Below are 21877 nucleotides of genomic sequence, written 5' to 3' on the forward strand. Positions count from 1 at the left end.
CTTTGAATGTTATCGAAAAAAAAAACTTTCCGAATCTGCAAAAACAATTTAATTCTAGAACACTTTGAGACTGGAATGTACCTGACTGAATAATTTTTCCTGTATTTGTGATACACATAAAAATGCTTAATTTAAACAACTTAAACAAATAACGATCAAAATTAACATTTTAAAGTGTTTTTTCTGTCTCTATAACAATTTTCATTATGCAGAGAAGGGATGTTTCAAGTTACAAGATAAACTGAACTGAATAATGGAGCAGCGGACTCGAGTAGTAAACATTAAAGTTTTCCCACCTACTCCCATACATTGTAGATAAGCAAAAACAGCTCAAATGGCAGTGTTTCACTGGCGTACCAAAAATTTACAATGATTTAGATTTTCTTAAAATAATAATTGAATGCGAGAAATAAATTACTCAGGCAATTGCAAAATTTATTTCAAGATGAAATTTTCAACGAAAATAAAAGTAAAATCGTTTGTGAAAAAATCAGAATACGTTGAATAACACTTATTTATATATTTCAAATCAAATAGGGGAGAGTGGGGAGACTTGATCCCCGGGGACTCTTGATCCCAAGCCTGTATCTCGTCAGCATGTGGGTAAAACAATTAGCTTTGTTCTAGAAAGTTGTGCGAAATTGACTAAAACTCATTGTAGAAAACAAAGAAAAAAAAAAAAATGTTAAGATTGAGTTACACACATATTTCTAAAAAGTGCTGCAAAAAACTTCCAAGAGATCTTTTTTCTATGTTTTGATAAGTATAGCAAACACTCAAAAAAGCTTCAAAAAAATATTTTTTATACATGAATTGTTTGATAAACATATCAACTCCAAACCCCTTACGCATTTGACGTTAAATTTATCGTCATACTATTTTTACAATCAATTGTTTAAAAAAGTGCGTTTAGGGAGACTTGATCCCTGCATTTTTACAGTCACTGGAATCAGCCTCAAGATTAAATAATTGGGCTGGGGTTTCGTACATAGTTTTCTTTAGTATAGTTGTACATAACTTACTGCATTTTGAACCATTTTTCATAAGTTCTGTAAACAAAAATTACCAGCTTTTGTAAACACGCTCAATTTTGGTCTAAAAAAGAAAATTTTAAGTTTTTAAATATTTTGCATGCTTAACTTGTTATATTTTAAACACAAACGTAAAGGTTTAATGTGAAATTGCTGTAACTTATAGAAAATTAACAGTTTGGATGAATAAAAAACATTTTGCTTAAGATTTCTAAAAACGTTGAAAGGGGATCAAATTACCCCCAACTTTTTAAAATGCCGGTTTAAAATATTTTTTTAAAACGCTTGGCATGATTCGAAGAGTTTATCTGATGAAATACCCTTATAAGCCAAACATAGTTGAATGTTTAAGCTTTCAATTCATACAAAAAGTTCATAGTTTTGTGAGAAATTGACAGAGTTATGTGCGATACAAAAAAAGGGGATCAAGTCTCCCCACTCTCCCCTACAGACTTTTTAACTTTTTTACACATTTTGAATTTTGAAAAACGCAAATAAATAATATTTCAATAAATTTATAGATATTTTGCTAATTTTTGATAGTACCATGACTGTAATAATGTTTCAAACATTTGGAGATAGCTTTTATTTCGAAATTTTGAAATTTGTAATTATTTTTTTTTCTAGTTAGGCCGTTGCAAAATATTCTTTGAAGTTTATGTCCCTCGGCTCTGACCAAAGTGGAGGGGGGGGGGAGTTATAAAATTGAAGTTACAGTCTCGACAAAAACTTTGAAACATATTTGCAACGGGATTAGGACTTGTCAGAAAAAAAATTCAGCAGCACACGGTTTTTGCCTTCCTCACGTTACTGAGGAAAGGCTATAAAATCACTCGAAAAATGAACTTCTCAATTAGACCTCTTAGACCCACCTTCATGTATACCTATCGACTCAGAATCAAATTCTGAGCAAATGTCTGTGTGTGTGGTGAGATGTTGATCAAAAAATTGTCACTCGATTATCTCGACATTGCCTGAACCGATTTTGTCCGTTTTGGCGTCATTCGATCCGTCTTGGGGTCCCATAAGTCGCTATTAAAAATTATGCAGTTTAGTTAAGTTCTTCAAAAGTTATGCTAAAAAAACGATTTTAACAAAAGTCCGGAAGATTGTAAAAAGGGTGGTTTTTGTGAGAAAACCCGTCATGCTATACATTTTTAGAAAGGTATTAAAAAGACCTTTCCAACGCGTCCAAGACATTGAAGATTTGACAAATCTATCAAAAGTTATAAGCACTTAAGTGTTATTTATACGCTTTTTGGAGGCCGGATCTCAGATATGTTGATGAAAACGTTGTCCGGATCTCTCATGCGACATATCGTTGGATATGTATTCAAAAGAGCTTTCCAATGCGTCTAAAACATTGAAGATCTGACAACCCTATCAAAAGTTATAAGCACTTAAGTGTTATTTACGCACATTTGGATTTTGGATAGCACCCTTTAAATGTGAGGAAGGCACCAACCACCTAAGGGTGGATTAAGTATCGTTTTTATTTCATTTTTAATCACTAAATGTTCATTAATTTATTTTCGAGATTTTTATATGTGTGTGGTAAAGAAATCTAGGCCAAGCACGAATAACACAAAACTCTAGAAATTGCTGAAAGAAGCAATAGATGTTGAGTTGCTTAAACTTAAAATAAAAAAAAATTATTGAATGAGGAAATCCTGCTTGAAAACGATAAGATCATATGCATAGATATCTAAAGTTTAGAAGCGAGTAAATCTCATGATTTCTGTTTTTTTTTCAATTTCAACGCATGCGCATAGCTTGCAAATCTGCAGTCCATCGATTTTCCATCATTTGCAGAAGACATGCCAGTAATTCACCGCCAGGCAAACCCACTTCAACAGATTCCAAACTATTTAACAACTTAATTCTCACATCAGAGGGTGGACCTTCATCAGGGCATTTCGGTTCAATGATTTACACTCGCAGACTTTTAAACGTTTTTATTTAAATCGTTTTGTACTCAAAACACTGTCCATTTCATCTCTTAACTATTTAATAAAAACCAACTTTTTACAAAATAAATATCACAAACGCACAGGCACGCAAAATCTCATTCTCACAATCGAAGCCACGTGGTCATCACTGCGGCCACCGTAATCAATACTTGTAAGGCACTTGCTCTATCAACTCCGGAATTCTGCAGCCTCCCGTAATCCGGCGTAAAGTCCGAACACGTGGGAAAGTTGGCCGGCGCCGACAACATCTCCGACCGATCTCCCACCTTCAGCACCAGCGCCATCCCAATCTCGGCGTGGAACTCAATGTGGCAGTGGAACAACCAATAGCCCGGATTGTTCGCAATAAACCGAATGATCGTGTAACCCCGTCCGGAATGGTAACGGTGTCCTTGATCAGGGCACCCCTCAGCCGCCGCGGTAACTTGCCCTCCTCGTCCAACCGTTTGACCTCCTCGGCCGTTACGTTTCCCCCAAGTCGCTCCATCCCGACGACCCGGAACGCGTGTCCGTGCAGATGAAACGGATGGTTGGCGTCAAAGGTGAAGCCCTCGTCGATCAGCACCATCTCGACGGTCGAGTTCAGCGGAACCTGCAGCACGTGCGGACACTGGCAAAACTGCTCCCGACAGTTGATGCCCTGTTCCCGCAGCGAGCTGGCGTTGCAGAACTGACTCTCGTCCAGCAGGTCCTTGCCGGGCATCAGCGGGATCTTGGGCATCCGCATCGAGATGTGGTTCAGCTGGGGCGTGTACAGGCGGTTGGTGTTGTTGATCACTGGCGGGGAAGGAAGGAAAATTGTTTAAATCTTATTTTTATATGTAATTAAAAACTAAACTAAAACAAGGGTAGGTCCTAAATCACTTTAAAGTTCGAGAAATCGAATTCTGGATTCTTTCAGCATTGGTATTTTGCTTTTGGTGAATGTACCTTGCGAAATAATTTGTAAATTTACACCAAAGGATCGAATCTTGAAGACAAAAAAAATCATGTTGGCCATTTTGAGAATTCAAACTAAAAACATATCATTTCCGTAAATCCTAAACAAAAACTACGAAATATGATTTGATTTGTATTTCTCAAAAAAAAAAACACAGATAAAAAGAACACAAATATCAAGCAAAACAATGTAAGAGAGCCGAAGCCGAAGTGTAAACAAAGAGTCAATCCTGCTCACGTCAGTTGATGTTTACATTTGGAACGAGCAGGATAGACTCTTTGTTTACACTTCGGCTTCGGCTCTATTACAATGTTTTGCTAGAAATATTTTTTTTTTTGAAAATGTTGTGTTACTGCTGTTTACAAATGAACAATTTACATGATTTAAAAGAAGGAATTTAAAATTCTTACATTGACCTAACATCATCGTATCTGTCTCAAATAAATAAATTCAAAGTTTTGCCCCGGTTATCACCAATAAAATTGACAGTTCATTTCTTTATTCCAAATTCATAAAATTTCGACGCATTACAACTTAAATGGTAAAATTTGTTTGGCAGGATATTCAAAAACAATTTACTGAAAATGAAGAAAAAACAACTCTTCTTCGGGCATAACAAAATTAAATACAAAATTTTGCAAAACGAAAAATACAAGAAACCATCATTTCACTAAAAATTTAATAATTAAATTAATTGTTTAATTAGGCTGCTACTTGTTTAGTATGCTCAACAAGAATATCTCGAAAATATAGCTATTTCAATGTCAAAAAACAATATGAATGTTGTACTTTCTTACTTTCTCTCTTCTCTTCTCTCTTTTATTAATTTCTCTCCAAAAACTGAATTTCATTTGTAGTTTTGGTACGATATGTAGTTACGATCAATCGAATATCAGTATAGTCCAGACTTGATTATCCGAAATCCTATGGAAATTTACACTTCAGATAATTAAAAAGCGAAAAAATATATAATTTGCAGTGTTGGTATTTATCGCGCTCTCGCGAAAAATTTCTCTCTCGAGTTCTCGCCGCGAGTCTCGAGCTGCCGAGAGAAACTCACCGATTTCCCGTGCTCTCCTCCGTTCGCGAACGGGCTTTCTCGCGAGCCAGAATTGCCCGTTCGCGAGAAGTTGAACGTGTCAGAAACGAAAAAAAAACAACACAACGATTGAAGTTACACCTCTATACCATCGCCTGGTTCGTATTCAGAAACCAAATAAACAAATTGCTAGCTTTGGACGAACGGCTAGCACGAGGCGCTCGCGAGCGCTCGCGGCGAGAGCGAGAACGCGAACGAAAATGCGAGCGCGAGCGAGAAGAGAAAAGTAATACAAGTTCTCTTCCTCGCTCGCGAGTGAGAAATGCTTTCCTTCTTCTCGCTCGAATTCCAACACTGAATAATTTGTAATTCCCCCTGTAAACTATTTACTTTTCCTGTCATTCTAGAACGACAAAACCTACTTTACTCTACCAACAATAAAAGATTTAAATAGAAACACGTTTCAAAACAAATGCTGAAAAGTTCTACTTTTCAGCACTGACATTGATACTTTTCAACATTGTTTGGATTGAAACGGTGGATTGATTAAATACATTGACTTACAATTCTATTCAAAGGGTGTTTTCCGGAATTAAGCAATTCTCTACGAAATCGATTTAATTTTTTTAATTTCAATTTTGTACTTTTTGTGGTGCCTTCGGTATGCCCAAAGAAGCCATTTTGCATCATTAGTTTGTCCATATAATTTTCCATATAAATTCGGCAGCTATCCATACAAATATGATGTATGAAAATTCAAAAATCTATATCATTTGAAGGAATTTTTTGATCGATTTGGTGTCTTCGGCAAAGTTGTAGGTATGGATAAGGTCTACACTGAAAAAAATGATACACGATAAAAAAAATTAGGTGATTTTTAAACTCACTTTTTGTCACTTTGATTGGTAAAAAAAACACTATTTTTCTTTATTTTCTAATATGTTTTCAAATGCCAACTTTTCAGAAATTTCCAGAATGTGCAAAAAATCTTTGACCGAATAATCAATTTTTGAATAAATACTGATGTAAAAAAAATCGAAATACTGGTCGCAAAATTTTTCAACTTTATTTTTCCATTTAAAAACTTTTTGTAATCAAAAGTACTTTAGTGAAATTTTGATAATGTGCACCGTTTCAAGTTATAGCCATTTTAGGTAACTTTTTCAAAATAGTCTCAGTTTGTCATTTTTTTAAATTAGTGCCCACTTTTGAAAACAAAATATTTTCAATAAGCTATGAAAAATTCTCTATATTTTGCTCTTATGAACTTTGTTGATAAGACCATTAGTTGCTGAGATATTGCCATGCAAAGATTTTAAAAACAAGAAAAGAATTTTTCGGAGAAAAAATCATAGAAATTGGAAGCTTAACATTGTAAAACCATGCTGGAAAATTTTGAGCATCGTAGGATAAAAACAACTGAAATTATTGGCAAAACTTCAAAATGTTGTTTTTTGATCTAATTTTCATTGAACTTTCAATATGATTTTTGGACACTATGAAAAGCATTTAATGATAATCTTCAGTATGCTATAGATAGATTAGTCCAAAAATATCAAAAAATGTATTTTTAGTTGAATTTTATGCTAAAACCGTGGTCGGGGCAAAATGCACCGCTGTGATGCTTCTTTGTAAAAACAGCAGTGTCATCTAGTGGTGACTAGTGAAAACTGCTTTTACCCGGTGCTTTTTGTGGTGTATCTTGCCCCGTTGTTGTAGTGCGAGTGCATAATTGACAAAGGGAGCGCGTGGTCGTAAAAATATTCGGAGTGAAAAGTGATTTTTTTTGTGTGTGCCTTTTGTTTCGCATTTTTGTCGTGTATTGTGTGCTGCGAAGAGATTTGAAATTTGCTCGCGTTATCTAAATTGTAGAAACAGTAAAAATATACTGATAAGTCCAGCCCATAGCACTTATGCTCGGTTGGCACGCGTTCGATTAAAAAACTTTCTAAATCATCACTAATTTATCTTTCCGCAGCCGGCTGCCTAAGATTTAAAAAATTCAACCGATAAACAAAATGCTCATGGTCACATCACTGCCATTCGTGAATCCTGACCTCATACCCATCTACTAACCCCCTCAAAACTCATGTGATACTTTGTCGGAGAAGCAGTCGATTGGGCGGTCTCTATCACTCAAGTATCGGACTAACATTCCCATCCACTTCCCCGTGACCCTACCACTGGTCGTGGCCGGCGCCGATATTGATCAGCATGATAGGGGCCTTTGAGAAGTTGCGAAGCGAGGAAAGATAGCACCCACTCATCTTCCACGGCTCGTGGATGTAACTTCTGGAGGTCCTGGTCAATAACGGAGTAGCAACTGCGGGTGGGCACCTATGCTTATGCTTATCTTGCCCCGTTGTTGTAGTGCATTTTGCTCCAATGTTGTGAAGCATGTTGCCCCGCATGATTGTTTGAAATAAATCTAAAATGTTTTAAGAAAATTGCTATTTTTAAACAATTTTGAGGGTTTTCAAGACTTTTTTCACATGGATGATGAAGAATAATAGTTGTTTTAGAACACATAACAAAATTCTTCCATAGAAATGCTGTTATTGTTGAGAAATCACAGTTTTCCCTTAGGGGGCGCATATTACCCCCTCTTCCCCTAATTTCACCGAAAGTTTAACTTTTGCGAAAATTATGAAATTATAAGATTTTTTTCGCATACAATGTTAGTTAGTTTTTGAATAGTTTGGAAAACATTTAATGGATCCGAAAAAAATTAAGATTGTACTTTTTGAGGTTACAAAAACAAAAAAAAAATCTGTAAATTTTTATTTTTCCTTATTAAATTTGAGAATTTTTGATAATTTTCGTTTTAATAAAAAAAATCAAGTTGAAAGTAAGAAATGGCTTCAAATATTTGTACTAGGGTACGTTATCCATTAGTGGACCCCTTTCCTATAGTGGACCTTCTGAAGGGTTTTTGGTGAAAAAATCAATAAAATCCCAATTTCGAGCATGTTTTTGTCTGCAAATCTTTTATTTGGCATGTTCAGCATCATTTAAAACAATGTTGACTGACATTGAATTGTCCTTTTTGCCAAAATAAGCGTTTTGAGTTCGACTTCTGAAATCAGCCATGGCCACCAGCATTTTTACAACAAAACAGCATTTCTATTTTATGATTGAATTAACTATCCAATCATTTTTTGACTGGTTATTTAACTTCAGTAAGTCGAAATAATGTAAGTTTAATTAACTATACTAAAATAAAGCGAAGAACTGCTCATTTTCAAGCAAAACTTAGGGGGGTCCAATATAGGACAACGAAAATCCTAACTTTTCCAAAAGTGGACCCCTGTTAATTTAACTTCCAAAAATGAAGAAAACTGTGTATTTAAGCACAAGTTTCTCTTAAACATACAATAAATCAGGGGTGCCCAACCTTTTGGCCCTGCGGGCCAGATCTGATTTTTCTGAAGCAGTGGCGGGCCGGAACTAATGTTTGATAACAGTTGAAAATGTAAAAAAAAATCATAACATTATTTTCATCAGATCCTTTTAAAATTAACAACTAACGTTGCAAATAAGATTCATTTATTTGGATAATAAGATATTTTTTAAATGTGTTTTTTGATTTATTTGATTATCACAAAAATATTTATTAAAATCAGACACCATTATAATTTATTTAAACGAAATTTGGATTCAAATCTTTTTTACAAAAATAACAAATCTTACGTTATTGTGCACTTTTATGCAAATATCTTGAAAAAATAATATGTCTTTCAACACACACAAAATTTAAATAGTTAATCTTCGAATTTCTTCAAACTATTGAAGCTTATTTTAAAAATATTTTTTTGGTTAAATTTCATCAGATCCTTTTAAAATGACTCATTTTGAGACATTTTTCAATAATTCATAAATATTTGCTGCGAACTATGTTATCTGTACAATTAATTTGCTTTTTTTTCACTTTTTCCTAACAAAATTTATTTCCTAAATAATTTTCTAGTTTTCTGAAAACTACATTATTTTTTGCTAACTCCTTTATTCAAAAAAATCTATTTGATTAAAATGCCTCAAAACAGAAAAAAACCAAAACATTAAGTGAACACATTCAAAATAGTACGAAATCAATAGTAGAATTAATTAATTATTATTCTGTACAACAATTCAAGTTTTTTTTATCGTATATTTCACAATTTTACGAAATTGATAATTATATTTTCTTCTCCCAGGCTTCAGTTTTATTCTGAAAACATCAATGTAGAAATGATAAAAATAAATTCAAACATAATGTTTTTTTTTTAATTTAAAATTTTCTGTAAGTTTTTTGCAAACTTTTTCTTACTCTTGTCTATTCCATAGTTATAAGTAATAATTTTTCGATTGAATTACGATGTAAAACACAGCTGAAAGGAACACCAAAACTCTGTTGTGAACCTAAATGAACTCATTGTAACTTGATTATTTACAAATAAAACAGAATTGAATTGAATTAATTTTAAACAAAAACACTGCTAAAGCAAAAAAAAACTAAATGCTTTCATTAAATTTTTGGTTAAAATATGTAAATATTTGATCTAAAGCTTATTTTTTTAATAAAGATTCTAAATTTATTTATCGAATATTTCATTACCAGCCTTAAAGGCCAGTCATAGAACTATTTTGAAATGCCGTCGCGGGCCGGACGTTGGGCAGGCCTGCAATAAATGCTTGTTGTAATAAACCTAATTGCATATTTTTCAATTATGAGTATAAATATAGCTGTTTTCATGTTAAAAGTATATCATAAATGCTGAAGCCGCAAGAATTCAGAATTAATAAAAAACTATAGTTAATTGTTCATAACTGAAGCATCATAATCAAAGTTTGAAATTATATTTTATAATAATAAATCAATAACAAAACTTTGCGTAGTTTTATCAGCATCTGTAAAGAAATCTATTGTTTTGTTTCGGTCAACTGTTTATGTAATTTATGTGGAAAAATGTGCATCAAAATTACTTTTTTAATCATTTTAATGTTTACATTTGTTTTTGAAACGTTTTCTTTGATCTTTTTCGGAAATAAATTTGTTTAAATGTCTGTTAGGTTTTTTGTTGTTTTAAGCCAAATTTGTTAACAGAACATATTTGTTTATGATGGAAAATCTATCTTTTATTCATTATATCTATCATTAGACCTACACCATACATCAAAACACCAAATATCGGCAAAATTTGGTATAAAAATAATAGTTTTCCAAATAGTGGACCCGGGTCCACAATCGGATTATGGACCCGGGTCCACTATAGGAAAAGGGGGTCCATAACAGGCAAAAAAACTTTTTTTTTCAAATGGATATTTTTCTGCTCAAAAACAAATTACTGATGAAACAAATAGTCAAAATTGTTCAAAAGACTTCAGATTTCATTGTTTTGAACAAAGGGTTATGAAAAAGTGCTTAGAATATTGAAAAATTGTGAAAAATGCGCGTTGGCTCTACTAGGGGGTCCACTAATGGTTAAAATACCCTATTTAAAAGTAGAACTTACCATCCTTAAACCCGTACAAATCCGGCACGTGAAAGTGCGGATTATCCTTGGCGTAAAAATCATAATACACGTAAAACTTAAAGTCAGTCTTCTCCCGCAACAGCAGCAAATCCTCCTGATCCCTCGAGGTAGTCTCCGCGATCGACAACGTGTCCACATTGCCCGTTCCCTTGTTCAACGAGTTCAGCTGCATTCCCTCCAGCGGAAAATCATAACTCGGCCAGCGCTCGTACTCCACTTCCGGCGCGCCACGATACCTCAACACCGCCACTTGATAAGCCGAGGTGAACCGCTCGTCACAATCCATCAACCCCCGGAACCGCATCAGGTAGTTCCCAACGGGTTGGTTCGCACGCACGATAAAGTCGAACCGCTCGCCGGCGTAGCTGACGAACGACGCCAGATCCTCGATCGGGTTGATGTCGAAGCTGTCGGACGAGATCACCGTCAGGTTGTGGTTTTCGATCGAGAGCTCTACCGGGCAGTTGAGGAACTCGGCGTTGATCAGGCGGAAGCGGTAGCGTTTCTTGGCCTCTACGTGGAAGACTTTTAGGGGGATGTGCTGCGACTCGGGGAAGATCTTGGCGTTGAAGTCGATCGTACGGGATTGGCGCTTGTTGCGGGTCTGCAGCTTGAAGCTGCGATTGCTGGAGGTTTGAATGAGTTCGGCGTCGTCCAGGTTGTTGGAGGTGGCGGTGGTAGTTGGGAGGTCGAGGGGTTTGGCGGTGGTTGTAATTGGACCTTTCGGGAATCGCTTGAAGTACTTTCCGCGTCCGTTGACGAGAATGTTTGGAGGTTTGTTGTCTCCGATTGAGTGGTGGTGAGCGACGAACATCTGCACTCCGGCTTCGTGACCCCAGTCTTGGATGGTGATCACGTGCTCTGGGAGATCGTGATCGTACATGATCTGTTGGGGATCGTTGTCCCGGCGGACGATCAGCGCTCCAAACGCGCCGTCACCTCGCTGCATTCCGGTGTGTGAGTGCCAAAAGTGCGTTCCCGGGTTGTCCGCCTTAAAGGTGTAACGGAAGGTAGTTTCTGGACTGATCGGACACTGCGAGATGTGCGGAACGCCGTCCATGTAGGGAGTCTTCTTCATGTGCAGCCCGTGCCAGTGAATGGTCGTACTTTCTCCCATCAAGTTGTTTTCTACGTCCACTACAATGATATCGTTCTCACAAACCTCGATCGCGGGTCCCGGCATCATCCGGTTGATAACCATGACGCTCCGCTTGACTCCATCCGCTGCGATGCAATGCGGTCGATTACAGTCGGTTGAGTTGTACGGACACTCGTAACAAGCCTTGCTCATCGTCTGATACCATTCCATACGGAACTTGTAGTAACAGGTCATCGGCTTCCTCCCTCTCAGGCACTCCCTGTTACACTTATGGTTGCTGTAATCCAACTCGTCATAATACTCAATCCCTCTACGTGGAATCGGCGTTACCGGATCAACCCGCGTCGTGTTGCACACGCTGCAGCAATCCTGCTCCACAACATTCTCCGCTGGACAGTCCATCATCATCGGACACTCCTTGCGACTGGACATGATCGACAGCAGACCACCTTCTTTAACGCAACGATACCTCAGACACCCATCCCCGCTTGGCCACGACTCCCCCTCCCCGTAGAATCGATCGTTGAACCGACACATGGCCTGAACACACTGCGGACAGCAGTGTCGATCCGAGTACTGCAACGCGAAGCCCTGAAATCGAAAAAGATCGCGTCAAGATCATGTCATACAAACCCAGATGACCAACTAACCTGCGGACAACTGCCATTACACGTGATCCCAATCGAGTTGACAAACAGTTCCGACGACAATTCGCCACCACTGCGCAGACACTCGTAGTTCATACAGGTCGTCCGGTTGACCATGCTGAACCATTTCTCGCCGATGCGCTTCCGCGTGATCGTCCCGTTGATCTCCACCTCGCACTGGTCTTGCTGTTCCCGCACCTCTTGCTGAACGCGACCGTCACACTCGTACGTGGTGCAGCACCGGCCCTGGACGATCCGCGCTCGGACGGTTCGCGCCGCGTCACAGAACTGGACCGGCTCCGGACACGCCTGATAGTCGCAGTGAATGCGCGTCACCTCGCAGCAGTTGACGATCTCTTTGCCGGTTCGTTCGCCCACCTGCAGTAAAGTCTCCGGTATTTCGACCGCGGGTGGGCACTTGGACGGATCGCAGTCTGGGGATGGAAAAGGAGAAAGAATGGAAGTCGTTAAGCGTTGAATGATGATCATGAAATCTTGTTAAAATTAAAATATGTCCATGTTTCAACTCTGACCAACCATCAAAACCGAACTGTAACTCTAATCACACCCTAGTCATCGCCCATAACAGAACGGCCAAGTTCAAGTCCACTTCACCGACGTTCGTCAACGTAGCCGACGACGACGACGACGATGATACGCCTCGATCAACCTAGGCCGGTTTGCAAACTTTGGTTCGTGCAAAGTGTTTCCGACCTTGGCGCATGCAATTTTTCATGTAACAGACCTCAACAAGAGTGTTAAACAAGTCGGCAAACAAAAGCCAGGCAGACAGCCGTGCAGTGGTGGTTGAGGTGCAAAGCCGATCAGCTGATTTGTTACTAGTATTGAATTTCGTTTGGTATTTTATTGGCACGGTCGACGGTGATGTATCAAGGAAATGTTTAATCAATGATCGACAATCGATCGCCGCGGCACGTGCTTTTATGTTGCGCCGTGGACATGTTTTGAGGGAAGCACGTGAACGCGTTGCTGCTGATTCTCCGCCAAGGTATGCAAAGGTTCGTTGGTCAGCCTTTACGCGTAATCAGAAAACCGATTGATTGATGGATTTTTTGTGTTAGAAATATTGATAAGCTAAGAAAAAATGGCACGAGCTGATGGTAATCAAGAATCATTCTTATCCAAATCCAATGCTATGCAGTATTCATGACGCCAAGCGCAATAAAAAAAATAAACCATCTCAGAAAAGGAGACAAACATTAGTTTAAATTTTCTACATTCAACCTGAAAGCATTCATTTATAACTATACTCATTGTACAATATGTACCATTAAATTTGAAATCTCATGAATAGTTCTAATTCCTTCTACGCCCAAACCCCGTCTCTTAAATTAGAAAATTACCAGAAATCCAATTTAAAGTTAATTTTGAACTTCAAAAGCATTAAAAATTTACTTGAAAGCTGTTTCTGCCACTGAGCAATTCTCTAGCCATTCGCATTTAACTGTGACACGAATACCAGAGCAGTTGGAAATAACTGGAAAAGTTAAAGTTCTGTTATTGGCAGGAGATCAGAATTTGTTATTGTAACACCCAAGTCGTATTGTTAAAAGGATTTTAATTTTTTGGGTTTATATGATAACTTTACAAACTTAAAATATGAGCAAAAATCGATATTTTGACAATTTTGGTAAATTCTGAGGGCAGATTCGGATTCAGCGGGCAAAATTACATACAAAAACATATAGTTGGACAATTTTTGAATTTTGTTAGGGTGGTCCCATACCCTTTGCTCGCGAAAATGTGACATTTTCAAATGAAGATATCTCGAGTTTAAAGAAAAATACCCCCGAGATTTTTTCAGCGTTTGTAGTATTGAATGCCCTTTCGAATGCAATATGGCACTTTAAATTTTGCTTTTTCATGATATTTAAGTTTTCAATTTAAATCTTTATAACCTTAAAATGGCTGTAATTTTTGACCTTAAGTTCAAGTTGACATTACTCTCTTCTGAAGACACCAAAGTTGTAATGTTAATTTGATTTTGGTTAACCGCGGTGGATTTTTTTGAAATAATTCGAACTGTCGAAAATCCACCAAAGCATCGATCTACCACTGTGGTAGACTTGGTGGTAGATGCTTTGGTGGATTTTGACAGTTCGAATTATTTTAAGAAAATCCACCGCGGTAGACCAAATCAAATTAACAATGTAACTCAGACTCCGAAACTTCACAATTTTTCCGAAAATCCATTTTCCACTTAATTTTGCGGCCTGGATCACTGTGCAATGTGGTAGATGCTTTGGTGGATTTTTGACAGTTCGAATTATTTCAATCTACCACGATCCATCGAAATCGGTTTAACAATACTGCTTTATATTACCTGTTATAACTCACAAATTTTGACTATTATTTGTTTGGCATTCTTTAGGTCTTAAAAAATAAATTAAAAATTCATGTCAGAAGAATAGATATTTTGTATAACAGTTTGCTAGGATTTGAGAAGATCCATAAATTTCTGCTTTGATTTCCCGTTGATTAGATTAACAATGCTACACGGAAATTCTAAGCATGACGTTAGAAGTTCAATCAACAGAAAACAATTAGAAATGCATTTTCATATAATTTTTTCAGCGTGGTTGGGCTCGTTTGAAATACAGTGGACTCTCTGGCTGTCGATGGTCTGGATATCAATATTGCTCCAGCTGTCAATAAATATTTCAGTCCCTTCAAATAGATTGCTTTGATTTTTCGTTCTATTATTTGGTAGCTCCTGCTCTCGACAGTCCCTTCAATATCGACAACGAGAGAGTCCACTGTATTAAAAATATAAATTACAAGCTAAACTTTAGACATTTGCATGAAAAAAGTGTTTTAAAATGCATTTTACATTAGACCAAAAAAAAATAAAAAATGTTTGCATGGGTGACTTCGATATACCCAAAGAAGCCATTTTGCATTATTAGTTTGTTCATATAATTTTCCATACAAATTTGGCATTTGCCCATACTAAAATGATTTATGAAAATTCAAAAATCTGTATCTTTCGAAGGAATTTTTTGATCGATTTGGTGTCTTCGGCAAAGACGTTGTACACAGAAAAAAATATGTGAATTTATTCGACACGGAAAAAATGTAGTACGTGTAAACTCAGTTGATGTAAACGTGAGATTCGACGTAAACGGTTGAATCACACGTAAAATCACGTTTTTACGTATAATTTGTTGCAAATTTACATCAAATTGCATTTAAATTTAAATGTTTAATGACGTGCAAAAGTGTTACATCATAAATGATGTAACATTCGGAAATATTTTTTTGTGTGTAGGAAAAATATGATACACAGTAAACTTTTTGTCACTAAAACTTGATTTGCAAATAAACGCTAATTTCATTTTTTTCATGTTCTGATATGTTTTAGGGGACATCAAATTCCAACTTTTCAGAAATCTTTGGCCGAGAAATTTTAATAAAGTGGACCGTTTTCAAGTTATAGCCATTTTTATGTATTTTTTTTTTTTTTTTTTGAAAATAGTCGCAGTAATTTTGCCTTCCTCACTGAGGTAAGGCTATAATCCTGCTCTAAAAATGAACTTCGTATAAAAACGTCGTAGACCCACCTTCATGTATACATATCGACTCAGAATCGAAAACTGAACAAATGTCTGTGTGTATGTGTGTGTATGTGTGTGTGTATGTATGTATGTGACCAACAAACTAGCTCATGTTTCTCGGCACTGGCTGAACCGATTGGACCCGAACTTGTTGCATTCGACTTGGTTTAGGGTCCCATAGATCGAGTTTTATACAGATTGAAGTTTCGATAAGTAGTTCAAAAGTTATGTATAAAAATGTGTTTTCACATATATTTGGATCTCACTTAACTGTATGTAAACTATGTCCGGGTCCATCATCCGACCCATCGTTGGTTAGGTTATCAAAAGACCTTTCCAACGAGTCTAAAACATTGAAGATCTGGCAACCCTGTCTCGAGATATGGCCACTTAAGTGATATTGATGTACTTTTTTGAAGCCGGATCTCACTTAAATGTATGTAAACTATGTCTGGCTCCACTATCCGACCCGACGTTGGTTAGGTTATTAAAAGATCATTCCAACGAGTGCAAAACATAGAAGATCTGGCAACCCTGTCTCGAGATATGGCCACTTAAGTGATATTTATGTACTTTTTTGAAGCCGGATCTCACTTAAATGTATGTAAACTATGTCCGGATCCACCATCCGACCCATTGTTGGTTAGGTTATCAAAATACCTTTCCAACGAGTCTAAAACATTGAAGATCTGGCAACCCTGTCTCGAGATATGGCCACTTAAGTGATATTGATGTACTTTTTTGAAGCCGGATCTCACTTAAATGTATGTAAACTATGTCCGGATCCACCATCCGACCCATTGTTGGTTAGGTTATCAAAATACCTTTCCAACGAGTCTAAAACATTGAAGATCTGGCAACCCTGTCTCGAGATATGGCCACTTAAGTGATATTGATGTACTTTTTTGAAGCCGGATCTCACTTAAATGTATGTAAACTATGTCTGGCTCCACTATCCGACCCGACGTTGGTTAGGTTATTAAAAGATCATTCCAACGAGTGCAAAACATAGAAGATCTGGCAACCCTGTCTCGAGATATGGCCACTTAAGTGATATTTATGTACTTTTTTGAAGCCGGATCTCACTTAAATGTATGTAAACTATGTCCGGATCCACCATCCGACCCATTGTTGGTTAGGTTATCAAAATACCTTTCCAACGAGTCTAAAACATTGAAGATCTGGCAACCCTGTCTCGATATATAGCCACTTAAGTGACATTTATGTACTTTTCTGAAGCAGGATCTCACTTAAATGTATGTAAACTATGTCCGGATCCACTATCCGACCAATTGTTGGTTAGGTTATCAAAAGACCATTCCAACGAGTTCAAAACATTGAAGATCTGGCAACCCTGTCTCGAGATATAGCCACTTAAGTAACATTTATGTACTTTTCTGAAGCAGGATCTCACTTAAATGTATGTAAACTTTGTCCGGATCCATCATGCGACCCATCGTTGGTTAGGTTATCAAAAAACCTTACCAACGAGTCTAAAACATTGAAGATTTTATAACCCTGTCTCGAGATATGGCCACTTAAGTGATATCGATGTACTTTTTGGAAGCCGGATCTAAAAAAATAGATGAAACTTGTGTACAACCATTGTTGTGAGGAAGGCTCCAACCACATAGGTGGATTAAGTTAGTTTTTTTTATTTTTTGCCCATGTTTGCCCACCTTGGAATTTTTTTTAAAGCTGAAAAAATTCCCTATATTTTGCTTTTTTAAACTTTGTTGATAAGACCCTTAATTGCTGAGATATTGCCATGCAAAGGTTTTAAAACTTGAAAATTGATGTTCTCATTTACTAATGTCGATATCTCAGCAACTAATGGTCCGATTTATAATGTTAAAATATGCAACATTCGTGAAATTTTCCGATCATTTCGAAAACAATATTTTCAAAATTTTAAATCGAAACAAACATTTCAAAAGGGCCAATATTATACCCTTTTGAAATGTTAGTATTGATTTGAGTTTTTTTTTTAAATATTTTTGCTCCCTGGATGGCCCTTAAACTGTGAAAAATATTTGCAAAGACCTGAGTTTTAAATACTAACCTATCCAAAATGTTGACACAATACCCCACAATAACAATAAATAACAGTTAAGTCTTAATTCTTTGCCTAAGAGAGTGGCATGCATTTCTAAACATTGTTTCTTGAACCGCATAATGTATAACGATCATTGACCCCTTCGCTATTGCTGCTTTGAACCATTCTAGCCCCTTTCAAAAAATCACCGAAGTAAAACGTCTCAAATATGGGTAAATAGTCCACTCGCCAATTTCAAAGTGCCATAAAATCTTAATTAGGGTCTTCTTGAAATCGGTCAGTGTTCCAAACCGGACGACCTTCACCCAGCAGCAACCGCAACGGATTCGTTGACCGTTCATATTTTGCAAATGATAAATTAAACATTAATCATCACAAAAGATCGTTACAAGTTGTGTTTGCTTGGTTGAAACCGAAAGGAAGCGTTTATCAATCGGCACTATCGGCTCAAAACCGAGTTTGTCTTCCTAATCTGAATTTATTCAATTAACAGTTTGGTGTCGTCTTAGTATTTGAATAAAATAAAGCTTACATTAGTTTGTTTGATTCAAACAAACTATCGTCAGCTGGTGACATATGTATTTTTTTGAAAGTTGTGCCTCGATTTAATTACTCAACTTTTTTGTTATCATACTTATTCATATTTTATAATTTAAAAGTTTTTTTAAGCTTATTATTCTTTAGTTTATAATTCAAAAAAAATCAGAAAAAAACCTAGCTTCAACCCTGTAATCTTAATATGTCACAGTTAGTTTGACCGTTTGATGGAGACATTCGATTGCCGGTTGAAATTCCATCACCTGCCGTCATTATCATCTCCGCAAGTGGACCTGTTTTTTTTTTATAAATTCATCACCTGTTCCGTCAACGGCAGCTGATGGCATTGGTCGGGGTGTTGCCAGGTGTGTGTGTGTGCGCCACATATGAGTGTGAGCGGCTGCAACCGCGCGCAATTTGCATCTAATGTGGGGGGTGAATACGATGCAGATTATCTGGATTGCCTGACCGAGGTTTCCCCCGATTTGTTGTTTGGCTGGACTCTGGGAACGCTTATCGGCTTACGTTCAAGAATTCGTTCCGTGATTTGAGGAATTTGAGTTTCGTTTTAAGTCATTTGTTGCGAGCATCTGATAATTACTACAAAGTTGTACGAACTGAGCAAAAGTGGACAAACATGAGTATTTTCTAAAAAAAATAAAAAATTTAAATATGAACACAAGGATTTTTAATCAACCTGTCAACTTATTACTTTGTTTGAGCACAAAACAAAATTTTAAGTTATTCAAAAAAACATCTCTGTTTTAAAAATTTCTGACTTTCTTTCTGACCAACTTTTATTTATTACTTGATTTCAATTTAAAACGACTCAAACGTCAAATTAAGTTAAAAAAAACTGAATAGCGAGAATCGATAGACTTTAAAATGCTGGGTGAAGATTAGAGGTGGGCAAAACCGCTCTTTTTTTGGGAACCGCTCATTTTCGTTCGCTCTTTAAAAAGAGCCGCTCTTTTGAACAGCTCTTTCGCTCTTTTTCAAAATTTGAATGAATAGGGTTTTTTCAAGAATTGCGTGATAAATTTGGCCGTACCAAATATTTTTTGAAGTTCATGTCCCTCAACTCTGGCCAAATTCGCAAATAAAAAAGTAATAGCAAGACATTTTAATGAAAAAAGAGTTTTAAAATGCATTTTACACATCCTCAGTTGTATTGAAATCATTAGTGTTAAAAAGATCGAAGTATTGATGAACTTTTTTTTTAAACCGAAAAATAAACTTTTGCATTAGGTACTGTGCAACGGAATTTCACCAAAAATCAAAATATTTTTGATCGATCCCTGTTGGAACCCCAACGTTTAAGAAATATCGGCAACACTGGTCAACGCCATTTTGACAGTTGGCTGCAATCTGAGCGAACCTGCGCACATCGGCGGTTGCTACGATCAACGACAGAACCAGAGAGAGAAAAGGCGCGCGCAGAGCAAGTTCCGTCAAGAGTCAGTTTACACCAGTCGGCGCGAAATGTCTTTGCGAAACCAATTTTAGTTGATTAAATTAGTTAGCTCAGTAACTGTAGTGTTTTCTTTCTTCGCCCACGACTACGTCCAACAGTTCACAGTCCGCCGAAAGTGTCCACCGTCGCTTTCTGCTCCGGCACACCGAAGAATCGGGTGGTGCCAACGCCGTCGTTTTTGTGGGGCCAAGCCTGGCCCGAAAGTTTATTTCATTTTGTTTAGAAAATCATTTACTTTCGGAATTAATTTTTAGAAGCATTGAAATTTTTGAAATTGCATTTTAAATTCTCAAAAATAAATTTAATACTACATTTTTAGGAAATTCAATGAATTATATTTATAACAAAAATCATGCCATATTGAAACGGTTCTTACAAAATACCGGAGTTTAAAAAAGAACCGCGGTTCTTTTTTTTTGTGAGCCACGGTTCGTTCACTCTTTTCAGTGAACCGGCGCTTTGAGCGGTTCGCTCTTTTGAAAAAAAAAAATTATGGCAATTTTACTCTCGACCGTCTGCTGACAATATTTTTTAGTTTTTTTTTTAAATCTTTATTGTTATTTTCAATATTTTGTTTATGACTCTCTGTCGGAAAATGTATTGATGCCTCGCCATATTAATTTTACTCACAGCCAGAACGCATAGAACTGGTTCCTTGTCAGTGGCGATTCTCAACTTGTCATCCTCCTTTAATTTATCGTGTGGACTTATGTTGCAAAGCGTTTCAAATGAGAGTTTAGACCGGTTCGATCCAGCTCGGCAAACAGCGGGATATTCAAGGTGAATCACCGGATACCAGCTGAGAGCTGGCGATAATTATTGGGGATTCAAGATGCGACAAAAAACCAACAACGACGTTTGTGCGTTTGTTACTTTTGTTGAGACTTCGGGGGGATTCACCCAAGGATCAAGTTTCAAACAAGTGAGAATTCCCGGGACGTTGGCAAATTTCCGTCAAGAAATCAGGTCACCGGGAATTTTAAGTCAGGTAAGTCACCTTCAAACTGGAAATTCACTGTACAAAATCACAAAATAATTGTGCAAAGTGCAACAATTTAATTTGCTTCATTGTCTAGCCATTAAGACTTTAAAATGACGTGTTTCATCAAAGGCATTCCTTCCGAAACATTGTAGCAATTTACTGGACAACCAACAAGTATCCACTTGAAGTCAAGTCAAGTCTCGCGGGTGGATTACTAAGTAGAACGCGTTGAAAAAAAATAAAATAAAAGGATTGTTGCCACTCCACTCACTAAACCGAAAGGAAGGGTTGAACTAACGATCCTCACTTTCTGGCCCGATATCCGGCTGGTTGTAGGGGCTATTAGAACGATTAATTTATGCGCATGTGATTTGCGCGCCCGAACTCGAACGCGTGCGAGCATGCGGAACGAACGGTCGACGGTTGATTAATTGTGGTCAGAACAGAAGCTTCACGCTGGGGGGGACAGTAATTGATGGAAACGTGTTGATACATTATTATTAATTACGTGTATGTAAAGCATCAGATTAGATCATACTCATGATAAAATTAAATATTTTAAAAAAATGGAGTTATTCGGCGGCGTCAATTAAAAACAAATCAAGGATTTAATTGTTACTCAAATTTCGGCCAATAGCTCATACTTATACTTAAGCTTTAGCCCGAAAGTTTATACATTTTATCAGGCGTTGCATCATTTTACAACATCAAGCATTAGATGTCATTTGTTTTACGTTATGTTTGATACACAATCGTTTCTTCTAGAGAGTGTCCATCGCGTTTATATTGTTATCATATTTGTTATATTTTTTTTTCTAAATCAAAACCAGCAACTTTTCAAAGAATACAACCATTCCACGTCAAAAAGGAAGTCTCCAAACCAAAAGTGCTCCGATTTGCCTCAAATTTGGAGTGGGTTTAGACCCGTATTTTTTTGTTTGGTGATTAGGGTGGTCCTATCCAAAATAGGGTGGTCCAAAAAATTGAATTTTTCGTCGATTTTCGCAAAAACCA

General features: G+C 36.9%; 1 protein-coding gene across 1 annotated transcript in view; it reads right to left on the reverse strand.

Moving 5' to 3' along the window:
- Positions 1-2971: 2971 nt before the first annotated feature.
- The window catches only part of LOC6045567 (L-ascorbate oxidase), a 42105-nt gene continuing 23199 nt past the window's right edge, over positions 2972-21877 (reverse strand). The window contains 4 exon segments of the mRNA XM_038263732.1: positions 2972-3371; positions 3374-3778; positions 10473-12183; positions 12243-12673. Coding sequence (XP_038119660.1) covers positions 3103-3371; positions 3374-3778; positions 10473-12183; positions 12243-12673 — 2816 coding nt within the window. The 3' untranslated portion in view covers positions 2972-3102.

This window comes from Culex quinquefasciatus, chromosome 3 (genome assembly GCF_015732765.1).
Source record: "Culex quinquefasciatus strain JHB chromosome 3, VPISU_Cqui_1.0_pri_paternal, whole genome shotgun sequence".
NCBI lineage: Eukaryota > Metazoa > Arthropoda > Insecta > Diptera > Culicidae > Culex > Culex quinquefasciatus.